The 13,410-nt window shown below is 38.8% G+C and overlaps 1 protein-coding gene across 3 annotated transcripts in view; it reads right to left on the reverse strand.

Annotated features, from left to right (window-relative positions):
* Window positions 1-11,712, reverse strand: part of htra3b (HtrA serine peptidase 3b) — a 49,734-nt gene extending 38,022 nt beyond the window's left edge. Inside the window, exon 1 of one of the 3 annotated variants that reach the window (XM_044185153.1) lies at window positions 10,650-11,712. In XM_044185153.1, the coding sequence (XP_044041088.1) occupies window positions 10,650-11,064 (415 nt within the window). In that variant the 5' untranslated portion in view covers window positions 11,065-11,712. Of the gene's footprint in view, window positions 1-2,668; window positions 2,833-10,649 lie in introns of those variants that run through there. The other 2 variants (XM_044185154.1, XM_044185155.1) reach the window with 2 other exon arrangements.
* Window positions 11,713-13,410: the final 1,698 nt, after the last annotated feature.

A 13,410-nucleotide genomic window follows, 5' to 3' on the forward strand; every position in this document is an offset into this window, starting at 1 on the left:
TTACAGTACATGACCTTTCCTTTATTCCCAGCCTGAGGCAAACATATCAACTCTGTGAACAAGCAACCTTATTGCCAGAAAGAATGTTGATAATGAACAATTTCTGCCAAACTGCACTTTGTGTTTAGTGGCAATGTTTTGTAAGCTCAGGGGCCTTATTTATAAAACTGTGTGTGGGATCCATATCAAAAGTTTGCATGCATACAAAAGACAGAAATGACATACGGCAAAAAAAAAAAATCGTATTTATATAACTGCATGCAGTTTTCCCTTTATGGATCATAATCAACTTAAAAATGCGTGCACATGGACACACCTCATATTCATTGCAAAGGGTATTTTGGGTGTAATTATGGGCCATAAGCTCTCTCGGAAATCTCACATAGTTTACATAATCAAAATGATCCAAAAGTATTGCAATTCTGAACAAAGTATATGTTGGACAATAAGGTACTCCACTATATACTGTATATACTACAGAAAAGAGCAATACGAATTATAATAAGGTAGATTCAAGGGAACACACCAACAGACTGTTTATCAAGTCAAGGGTAATAAAATGGAAAAATGTAGTTGAATTAAAAATCTTACTTATCTTAAGATCAACTGATGATGATCACAGAAGGAAATTTGATTTTGTTATTGGTTTTTATGTGTGCACACATGTACACACTATTTGTTAAGTTTGTTAAGGTACTGAGAGACCATATATGGTAAACCATTTATGTTACTTGTTTTGAGAAGAGGGCAGAGCTTTTTTTCTCCTTGCTCTTTTTCCATCATGCAATGTGTATTATCTTGTTTCAGACTGTACCTTATATTTTGTATAAAATTTTGTATTAATAATTTTGTATTAATAATTTTGAGCTTGATGCACAATAGCCATACAAAAGGATCACTGCTGTGGGACAAGTGGAGCAGACAGAGCTGTTATATAAATATAATCAATATGAAAGCAATTGATTAGGGTATGTCATGTCAGCGAGGAGTGGAACTCGTGCACATCTAACTATAAAGGAAGGAATCTCTGTCTCTGTTTCTTTCTTCCTTTCTGTGTCGGTCCTTCAATTTTCTCAACAACCATTCATCCGATTGACTTCACACTTAGCGGGTGTATTGCTGGGGACCCAAGGGAGTGTTTTAGAGTTTTAGATGAGCGGTTCTCGAGAAACATAAAAAGAGAAAAATCAGCCTGCATGTGCGAGTTTCAATGACAGTTGGTGACTACGTTATACCCAGAGCCATGTAGAGAGAGGGTTAGGCCTCTCTCTCAGCAGTGCTGGTTATAGCCTACCTAACGAGGCGTCAGCTAATTTGAGTTTTAATGTTTAATAACGTTTTGACAGCCCGATGCAGTGGATAACTTACTGTTATTACGCTATTGTTAAGCAGCCATTCTCGACAATGCTGCAAGCAGCACTTCCAGGGGCTGAGCAATTGGCCTGCTCCGAATGGACACGCGTTCCGAATGGGCACGAGTTCTCACAATTGCACAAACAGCTTTAATATACTTTGAAAAAGCAAAGGCAACAAAACTCACGTCTCTGCGAGTGTACTGAAACTTAGTGGCTGGCGGAGATCAACCTAAAACTGACAGTCTAACTGGCTGCAGTCTGTATGAAACATATCCTTCAAGCAGTGGTCATGTTGTACTTTTGCTAGTTTAGTATACAGCGGGAAGGTTCAGACTGCACAGCGGGATTCTGTGAGAGAGAGATGGAGGGAATGTAGGACAAATTAAGAGAGTAAAACAGCATGTAGTGAAGGAAGGATACTTATTCAATGGCCAGGAACATTTCTTCCCATTTGGTTTTGAAAGGAGACAGTAGTCTTATAAACTGTTTGGAACTGCAGGCAGGAGCATGCATATCAGTGTAACAGAGGAAATGAGAAACATGTACTGAAGTGTGGACAAGATAAGGACTGTAAAACAACAGATACTAGTCGTGTGTACACTTGAAAGTGTGTCTGCCAAAAATGTCCAAAGAGCAGCGCTATAAACCTACCTCTAGAAATATGTGCTTAAACCTCCTCTTGAGAAATAAATCCTGTTGAATGGGGCTTAAGATTCTACAGTCATGCTAGCAGCTCTAAGTGGGTGTAATACTCACTGAAAAGAAAACTAACTTGTAAGACTGATAAAAGTTTACAGCCATGCTTGCAGCTCTAAGAGGATGTAATACTCTTTGAAAAGAAAAGTTGAGGTTCAAAGTTTGTAGAAGACAAGTGAAAACTTTGATCTGCTGGTGCCACTATATGAAAAGTCAGGAGAGAAGTCTTTATGATTCATTCTCTGTGGACAATGAATGTTTGCACAAAAGTTCTTCGCAGTCCATCCAATAGTTGCCAAGATATTTCACTCTGAACCAAAGTGGTTTGATGGGCCAACTGACTAACATTGCCATCCCTTGAGCCATGCAGCTGTGTGGCAAAAAAATCTAACAGGAGTATAAGTTAGAAACATCTAGAATGTTTTCACATTCTCCTCTGATAAACCAAAAGTAATACACCTTTATGAAACAGTCTTTCAATTCTAAGTCATCCTCTGCACCAGACACACCGGCACTGGTCTCATATCTGACTGAAAGTGTGGATCAAAACTGCTGTGAACTCACAATTTATGGGGTAAGCCCCCTCCCTTTAAAATAAATAAATCAAACTGTCTTACCATACATCAGCTCTGAGACAGAATCTCCTTACACTCTTTAAGGGAAAATCAGTCATGAAGCAACTCCAAGGGCTGCGGCTTAGTGGTAGAGTGGGTCGTCCACCAATTGGAAGGTCGGTGGTTTGATTCCAGCTTTCCCCAGCCCACATGTTGATTGTCCCTGAGCAAGACACTGAACTCCAAATTGCTCCAGAGTGTGTGTGTGTGAATGATTAATTAGTTTCTTTGTACTGATGAGCAGTTCTGCCATCAGTGTGTGAATGGGGTGAATGCAATATGTAGTGTGTGGAGAAGACTAGAAAGGCGCTATACAAATATAGTCCATTTACCATTCACTCTCTGACAGAAAAGTTCATGTTTACAGAGCAAGGCCAACACATGAACTTTGTGTTTGGGTTGAGGAACTTTCTAGGCCAGTCAGGACAGAATACCAGCCTTTTTTTTGGTGCTGTGAAGCATTACTGACTTATTAATCTGTCTTTTATTAGTGTGGAGACAGTTGAGAAAGTTTACTGAGGCGGAAGGTGGAGGGCCAGACTGCACTCTAGTGATGAGTCAACATGATATTGTGGTAAAAACATTTCTACTACAGTAACACCAAATTGAGGTTCAAAGTTTATTCTGGGCCTTAGCGATAGCAGTTAAGACAACACAGAATCACACCAAAAGGTCCATTTAGTAGCTGTCTTGGACCTTTGGATCATATCACATGATCTTCATCAGCAGATGGAGTTTGACCACTTGTCAGAAAATCTACTAAATGGACTTCATAGGGAGACCATTTTGTCAACAAGTTGCATTGTTTTGTGAGCGGATTGTATGTTTTTAATATCATATTTGCACTTGACAAAACTATTTAACTGTAACTTAAGTAATTGTATAATACAGCCTGACTTCAAGACCCCTCTGGCACACTTTATTTTATGGAACACTAATAGACATAATAAGCTATACTTTGTATCAAATTAGACTGAAACTAGAAATAATATGTTCTTTATTAGACAGTAAACAAACACAGTTATACCCTAATTAAAATCAGACATCTAAATTATGCTGTAAAATGCTGTATGAATTCTGTTGCCCGAACACCCTGGGAGAAGGAGAACAGACAGAGGTAAGTTTGTGCATGACTCAGACAGATTTCATTTTACAATAACAATTAGATTAGCATGAGCCTTACATTATACTCCTCAATGAACACATATTTTGATAGTTCTAAATCAATGCACATTATTTGCTCGTTCACAGGCGAGCGACAAGGTGGAACAGCCCAGTGTCCCTGCTGTGAAACACCAGACTCAAGCAAACTGCAATACACAAACAATCAATCAATGAGTACATTTGTTAAAGTACCACGTGTGTTATTTAACTCATGTACTAAAATGCAAATCTGTGCATAAATTATCCATGTACTATTTAGGCTACTATTAACTAAAGATCTAGTAACGGCGACCCGTCGTTACACCAATACTGCTTTAATGCGTGGTTAGGGTTAGAAATATGATTTCACTTTAGTTCACGGTACAGTTCTGTTGTAATGTGTTGCATATTAGCCTATACAAAAGTCTAATAAGATCTAACAGTGGGAAATAAAGATGCAATGTCCTCGCAGCTTCCATAATGTTACTGGAGTTAGATAGTGACACGGCCTTAAATGGTCTGATGTCTTAACTGGTATGGGAGTAGAGCGTCTGTTGAGGAAGCATGTATTACTATGTATTACTACCTACAATCTCCACGGGACTCCAGAGAACATCCAGTCTACAAGGAACGTGTGAAGTAGTGACTAGATGTGACCCAATGTGGTTTGACTTTAGTTTACGGTACAGTTTTCTTCTAATGAGCAAGAAATAACTCTGTAAGAAAGTGAAACTGTTAAATACAGGCCAAATAAATGTATTGTCCTCGGAGCTCTGTGATTTCTGACTATTATAAAGGCTATGTCCGATATAATATGTCTGATTACAGCCTGTGTTGTCTAATTAAGCTATCATAGGCCCATATTGGCAGCAGTAAATGTGGTGTCTAATATAGCATAATTTGGTAGTAAGGGTGTAGCATATTTTGGATCTGATATGGCATTGTATTTGATTTAATTAGACTATGATCTTGTAAAATGGTGTCTAATTGTGTGTTATGATCTCTTCTTTGGTTTCGAAAATTTGGTATAATAGTGTCTAAGTATAGTATATTTGGGTCTGATAAGGCATTAAATAAGGTTTCTAATTACAGCATAAATTAGGTAGATGGTGTCTAATTAGGGTATAACTGTTAATTTACTGTAATAATGAACATTATATCTAGTTTCAGTCTAATTTGGTCCTATGTACGGCTTATTACATCTTATTAGTGTACCGAAAAGAAAGTGCGACTGAACCCATTTAAACCTGTGGATCTTAATATTTTAATAATTGTCAAGCTGGGGAACCAAGTAGGCAGGAGTAGGACCCAAATGCAGACACTCAAGTAGAGTAGGTGGGAGGGTAAGCAATAATCCAAAAGTGAGGTCCAAGATTAACAGAATAAATGCAACACACTGGGGAAACAAAGAACGGGATGCTTGACAAGAAGGGAATGACGATCTGACAAAGAACAAAAGAAGCACACAGACTTAAATACACTCAGGTGAGGGAGACAACGAGACACAGGTGAAAACAATCAGGGTGGAGCAAACGATCATACAGGCGGGAAAGGCAACCAAAGACAGGAAGCAAAAATACCAGACACATGAGGGAAGGAGTCTTTCAAAATAAAACAGGAAATAACATACATAAACTCTCAAGCCATGACACTTGATCTGATCTAAAAAAAAGTGTAAATGCATCCACGAAGCATGCAAGACGGAATGAAATGCAATTGTTCAAACCACCACCAGAGGTAGTGTGAGACACATTCTAGCCAGATGTTGAAAAGGTATGAATGCATCTGTCTCTCCAAGACACATAGTCAATGTAATCTTTACTCCTCCCATAGTGTAACTATGTCAGTAAGCAGTGTGTAGACTGAATGATCTGTATGAGTGAGAGAGCGGCACAAGTTAGAGCTGCGAAGACAATAAAACTTTCGTCTTTTTTGCAACGAAACTACTTCCATATTTGTCAACGTAGAAACTTCATTCAAACATTACAATATTCAGCTCAATTAGGAATGGTGTACTGTTACTTTTCTCATTCATATCTTTCATACTTTCCAAAATATTCAAGGTTTTCCAGGACATTTTTCGCATTCAAATGAATGGATGGAATGTTCAAAATTTCCACATTTACCAACTTTTTGAACTCTTTTCTATTCATTCATACTTTCAGCAAAAACTCCATTCAAACATCAAAATGTTCCACATTTTTCATACATTCTAGGTATTATCTATGTAGTCAATGAGAAAAGCCTTCAAACTTACTCATATTCAACCGCTTTCCACTAATTCATAGGTTCACGTAGAAACTCCATTCAAACTTTAAAACATTCACAATCCTTGGGACTTTCTCACATTAACTTTTTTATATCTTTCATAAGTTTTACACCATCAAAATTCACACTTCAAAATTCATGACATTTTCAGTCCTTTTCTGAGTTTACAATGAGTTTGTATTGGGCAGAATGTTCAGAGCTAGAGTGAGGGACCCAACTGTCAGAGTGCAGAGGATCTGTAAAATGTTCTCAAAATCTTCTCTTGAACTTGTTCTCATTCCCACAATTTTCACTCGTCATATGTAATTTATACATCAAAACGTAGGACTTTGTGTAATTTGTGCTGGTTGTGGAAAGGTAACTATGGAGTCAAATAAACTCACACAGTTGCCACAGTCAGCTTCAAAGTGACAGCAATGACAGCCAACTGCCGTACACACTTGCATATTAACAGAGACCAGAATTTACAGGAGGGAGGCAGAAACAGGAAGATTTCTAACCTGCTCTCATTCCCACATTTTTGACACCACACACACAAATCTTGCACAGTCTCTGCAGCAGGTTCTTCTCTCTCTTACGGTAGTTTAATTAGGTGATTGGAGTTAAGGTCTTTGAGCTACAAGCAGAAATTTGAGAGGCTGAGTCTTCATTAAATGAATTGTCTAAATTGTTGTCTGGCTCTCCCCCCTCCACTCCCTCAGGGTGCCACAATCACCACAGCAACCAGTGCCACGTGTGTATGTGTGTGTGTGTGTGTGTGTGTGTGTATGTTTGGTTTATGAACCTCAAATACATTGATGATGGGAGTTTTTAACCTGTGACCTGTGAGCACCTACATTTTAAAGAGTACAGTATTTAAACATATTATATAGTAATGTCTTCATTGAAGCCGAGTGTTGATTCCCATGGCAACCTTTGACTGTGGCTGGGGACACACAGCTGTTTGAGATGAGGTATTTAGTGCAGTTTGACACACACACACACACCTGCCTCTTTCTGTCTCTCTCAGTCTGACTGTCTCTCTAGTCTCTTTCTGTCTATTTCTCTCACTTCCTGTCTGTCTGTCTGTCTCTCTCTTCAATAAACTCCATTTATACTACCCCTGGATCCATTTAGGTACAATAACGATTCAAATATAAAAATGTTCAGCTCTTTAATGGCATTAATGCTATGATTCAGCTATTTTCTACCTTTGGTCCTGTAAACCAGTGATTCCCAACCATTGGTACTTGTACCCCAAGGGTTACTTCTGCAGGGGATACGTGGCAAAATTGTGCAGCTCAGCAAATTGGAAAATATAGAAATTTTGATTTGATTATATATATCCACATATTTTTGTTTAGGAGAAAAATCAACACACAAGTAAGATTACAAATTTGTAATAATAGTTATTGTCACAAATGTGTGTGATGATAATCTTTATACTTATTGTTACAATAACTTACCAGCTATGGTAGTCTGTACAAGACATGCCTGCAGTTTTCCACCAACCGGAGTCAATTGCAAGTTGATTAAGACTGCAGAAAGTCTATTTAAAATGATAGCAAAAAGCTAAAGTAAAGATACTGTAAATGGTTTAAACAACCAGTTTCTGTCACTCCAAATGGCAGTAGTACAATTGCAAACTTGGCCAAAACTACTGAAAAATACCACTGAACAATATCATAAAGCCATCCCATCTATCAAAGGGGTACTTAGGCCCATCTGTTAGGGCTGTGTGGGTACATCTGACAAAAAGGTTGGGAACCACTGCTGTAAGCAACATTCACTGCCACTAAATGTCGCACTAAAGAACCAGCATCTCCGACCAACACAAATGGTAGCTATAGCCCACCAGTCTCCATTGAGAAAAACAATAATTTTACCTAGCAGACAATTGTAAAACACACTTCTTTCAAACTGGACAGAAACAAAAAATCCTAATTCACAATTCAAATCTACCTCTGTCTCACACACAGAAACACACCACACAGAGTGTCATTTCAGATTTTCAAAATAAAAGCCCAAGATGGTGAAGACCTCCATTCAAACCTTATGATGTTCCACATCGTTCATACATTATTGGTACTATTCAATTTTTAAAGCCAGCATTGCAGTTTAGTGTCAGATATTCAACAGACCTTCAAATATTCCACATTTTTCAGAAATTATTGGTATTATTCAACATGTATCATTCAACAGCCAGCATTCACACCCGCAATTTCTTTAGAAATTGCTTCTTTAGTTTACTGTTACGATTGTGCTGAATTTGATATATCACAATAAGTAATCCTTCTTTTAAGCAAACATAATGTTAAGTGACTGTCCTGTTACCTAATTAAGTAACTTAACTTATATCAGGTAAAGAAAAAAAATTTTTTTTATTAAAGTAATATATCAGTAAGATGCTGAAAATTATATTTCTACAATCAGCTATGTCGCTCTATGTGTTATTGTGTTAAGTCATCCTAAATTATCTACTTTAAAGCATTTCTTTACAACTGTTTCATGCTGCTAATGTGACATACAGTAACTTATGTGCCTGAATTGTAGCTACAAAAGCAACTTGCCTACCTGTTACACTGCAACTCTGCACAACCCTGCTGCTACACTGTATATTTAATTTTTGTAAATAATGTGTGACTTAAAATGTAAATGAAATATAATTAAAAACTGAATTTTGAAGCCTGACAGAAATTTACTTAATCTTTTAACTTTAGTGCTTGTTGTAATTGTCTTTTTTATTAAGTCTTTAAGTATTTATTTCCCAAATTATAAGCAAAATTATATCATGGCAGCCATTTTTCAATGGAGTAAGACAAAAGAATAGGCTATAGGCCTACTTAGAAACTAATTATGTAAGTTCATCTTAAATATTATATCTACAAAAGATAAAGTATTTTGGTATGAAAACACCAAGTACAGTGTATCATAAATACATGTTTGGCATTTGTAAGAAACCAAACAGCTTGAAAATCGGTTGGAAATTCAGCAAGTTATGATGATTTGAACAGTGGCCTCCTGCCTTGATAGAATTACATGCATTAGGAGGCGCAGCTTCCCTGTGCCAATATAGTGGCTGCGTTGACGCTTCGCTGCAATGAACAGCAGTGCCACTGTGGCATCCACATGTAGGCCTAGGCCTGATCTGTGGTTGTAACTAAAAGTGCAGAAATGATCCTCCTTCTTGACTGTAGGAGGGCCAACCCTGATTTATATGTAGTCGGGAAAACACAGACAGATTGTAATCAGATTTGTGATCTGGCCAACATAGGGCCTATATGTGGCTAAGTGTAAATGAAAGTGTCTTAAATCTCATCTGGATTTTATTCGGATACAAGACACTTGAAATTACACGCAGAAAAATCTGTGATAAACTAAGTTTGGCCGACATATATCAGCTCGGCCTATTTATCAGTTCTGTAGTATACATACCCATGGGGTTGTCCCTTTTTACTCAAAATTTTAAATACTATTCAATATTTGCAGTCAACGGCCGTGCCTTATACTCCAATGGGGGTCACTCTGATCTATTGTTGCCCTGTTGACTTATCAGCAACCAAGGTAACTGTTGTTACCTTACCAGTGCCAGTGATGGAGAAAACTAGTGAGTTGTGATGAACAGATAATCATACACCAAACCATCTGAGAGGTAATGTGAGGTAGCATTTTGGTTGAGACCCCAGAGATGAAAAAATTGTGGATAAAGGTAAGGCTGTTGGCTGTTTTTCTACAACATATATGGGATTTGGCTATACATTAGTGCATTCAAATTAATTTGGATGAATAACATGCTAGTTCTCATTCATTCAAACTTATTTTGTTTTTTGGTCCAAGGCATAAACAAACCCCAGTAAAATTATTACCCAACAAGTGGAATTTACAGATAAGTATTGTGCAAGCTTGGGAGCCCCCAAGTGAGCCTTACCGGTCCGAAAATTAGGGGATAATTAGCAATTAATGTATTTGAAATTACCACTAAATTACCCCCACATTTACCCATGAATGTATTGAAAATTACCCCAACATTATTTAATAATTATATTCAGCTATTTCCCAATAAGCAGGTAATAAATATAAGATTTGATTAAATAATGTTCAATAAATAAAATTTTGGGGTAAATGTTCAGGTAATCTGGGAGTAATTTCAAAGCCTTTACTTGCTAATTTTACCATGAAATTTGCAGACCTGTAAAATTAAGTGTTACCTAAGATATCAAAACAAAAGACTACAATTTAAAAATAACATTTTTGAAATCATTTACCTCAGATTTTATTGCTGAACCTTTATCATGTGTCTTGGAGTAGATATGTTGTTAATAATTAATATTTTCAGAATTTATAATCGGTTCATACTTAACTAATATAATGGATTAAGTATTGTATTCAACTAGTTCAAATGCCTTGCATAGTGCTACTGACTTGACCTTTCATTCCTTAAAATAATATCAAAGAAAATTAAAGAGGGTGGCAGGGTGAGTAGCTTTGGAAAGGGCCCTGCTTAGGGTCCTACAAATACTTGGTCCAGCCCTGTCAAGTGATTCCTATAGACTGTCTGGTTTACCAAATAAAGCCACCAATGCGCACATCGTACCTATGCTGGTCTCACACGGTCCTTTCTGGATCTGGGTGATGCCTGGCAGTCCCTGCTGCAGAGTCTTCCTGCTGTTCGCCTTCAGCTGGCACACGTTCCCGTACGTCTTCCCGTCACTGCCGCACACTTCGTAGCTGAACTTGCACTGACAGAAGCCCTTGGAGAGCCGCTTGCTTGCCGGGTGTTTGCACTCCAGCCCGTCTCCGCACGGCAGGTCGTCCTTGCGGCCGCACGGCTCTCCCTCTGCCCGGGCGCATACTAGGCAGCAGTTGCAGCGGTCCGGCACGTAGCCGCTGGGGCAGCTAGGGCTCGGACAGATACTCACATCGCACCGCGTTGGACACTTGGCTTTCGGCTCTGTGCTGGCAGACTCCCTGAGGTAAAGGAACACAGCTGTGTACAGGAGGATTTGCATTATTTAATAGAGATTTTGAGCGGATAGAAACTAAGAGCGGTGAAGAGAAGTTACGCGGAAATCATATTCCCTGCTCATCACTTTCTGGAGATTTTACAGATGGAAATCCACAGACACGGAAGACAGAACGACAGATATCTCCTTAATTTTGCAAAATACATCAGAATAAAGCGATCCTGATATTGGAACTGGGCGATGCAGCTTATCGCTATCTTGTAGCTGCGCGCAATTGTGCGTCTAGAGGCGACGACGAACCAGCTGTAGATTCAGAGTATCCAGTTTAGTGAGACCGGATGTGGTGTTTTCTGTCTTTCCTTTGCCCAGACTGAGTGAACATCCACTCAGTTGGCAGGGTGAGCGCCTCTAGCAGTGTAGACGGCCGGAGCGAGGGAGGAGATGTGGGGAGCAGCTGCAGAGCATCTCCTGCAGGCGTGGCGCCGGAGCTCCCACTCAGATGTTGGCAACATCACTGTTGCCGTGTATGACCTCATAACCAGACTTTAATAAAGTCATTTCTCCCTTATTTCTGGCAGCTCTGGCGGGGACAGTCATAGGGGATGCTGTTACCAGGGCGGTCGCCAAGATTTTAGAAATCGGCTACTGGTGTCTTGAGTGCAAATCCTCCCAATGAACCTACCCCTCTGTTGATTTGCTATTCCCTTAACTGTAAATATTATTTCCTAAGATGATGGTCCTTTATATGACTGGGTATTAAAACTCAATAGGGGACGGAAACAATGACTTTAGATGATTTTTAATTTAGATGAATCATTTTACTAATTTGATAAATTTTAATAAATGAAAAATACAGGGTCCAAACACACACACAAAGGAAGTATATTGTATAGGCATTAACCTCTATTTTGTTGGCCTACATACATTGTACATTTTAAGTTGTAAAATATGAATTTCCCCCACATTCCTAAATTCCCAGAAATGAGAGGACATGACCTCAGTGTCTGTTGACACTTTGTATTAATAGATCCAACAAACCCCAAATTGTAATTTTCACATTCATCTGTATGATTTAAACAAACAGGGTAAAACATGATAATCAGTGAGCTTTAGAGGTGTTGGTAGGTGTATTTCAGAACTTTGGACAGAGCTAGGCTAGCTGTTTCTCCCTGTTTCCAGTGTTTATGGTTACCGAGGCTAACCACGCCCTGACTCCAGCTCTGTATTTAACACACAGACATGAGATTGCTATCCATCTGAAAATCTTGCTCTCAAAAATAAATTAGGTTGGAACTGAAAGAACAGAAATGTGGCAGTGTTAGGTGAGGGATCATGGATCTTGTCTCTGTATTCGCCTCTTCTGCTGGTTGTTGGTCAGGTACCTGCATGAACAGGGATTGGATTCTGGGACAGTGTGAACCTCTGCAGGAAACTGACTCATCAGGCACTTTATGTTGCCTCAAATCACCTCACATCTACTGGTATACAGACCACAGCTGTCTGCAAGCTAACTGCTGTTATACACATGGTCTGCACCTGCTTGAGAGGAAGTACCTTCAGTAGTCTGTAGTCTGCGTTCTTAATCCAAAAAACATCACAGAAAAACGGCAAAACATACTTGTCACACCACTATAAATATGATTAAACACTTGCATCATACATATGCTTGGAATACAAATTGAGAATATGTCCCATAAAAAGTATTGGCACTGTTCTTGCTTGCTTTATTTTGTGTAATCAGTCTGTGGTCTTTTGCTGCTGGAAGAAGAAAAGAGAAACAGGAGAGGTTACACTAAACGGATGAAATCCCTGGCAGGCACTATCAAGGGTGCTGCCTTGCGGCCTGGTGCAAAGTGATCAGGGTAGATAACTAATATACAGAGCTTCGTCTCAAGAGGCATCTCTATAGCAGCTATACGGGAGACCAGGCTGACTATGCATTTCCAGAACAACTAGATTTTTTGGCATTCCCACATACAGTACAGCAGATAAGCAATATTTCCATTGCATTTGGTACAGTTGTCAGGCATGTTAGGATTATACTGATGAAGTTTTACAGCTCTCGCATAGGTTCTGAATAGCCATTTACTATATATTGTATCAGTTTTGGCGGACTTTCTGGGGAAGACCTGGTCTGATTAGGAGAAACGGCATTCATCCCACTTTGGATGGAGCAGCTCTCATATCTAGAAATCTGACTGAGTTTATTAGTGGACCAAAACCATGACAACTCAGAGTACTAGGTACTACTACTAAATAAGAGAATTAAAGAGAATTAAATGTGGACTCTTAAACATCAGATCTGTCATCTAAAGCTGTACTAGGGAACGATTTAATATCAGAGTATCATACTGACTTATTTTGTCTTACTGAAACCTGGCTGGGGCATGA

This window comes from Siniperca chuatsi, linkage group LG22 (assembly GCF_020085105.1).
Source record: "Siniperca chuatsi isolate FFG_IHB_CAS linkage group LG22, ASM2008510v1, whole genome shotgun sequence".
NCBI classification, from domain to species: Eukaryota; Metazoa; Chordata; class Actinopteri; order Centrarchiformes; family Sinipercidae; genus Siniperca; species Siniperca chuatsi.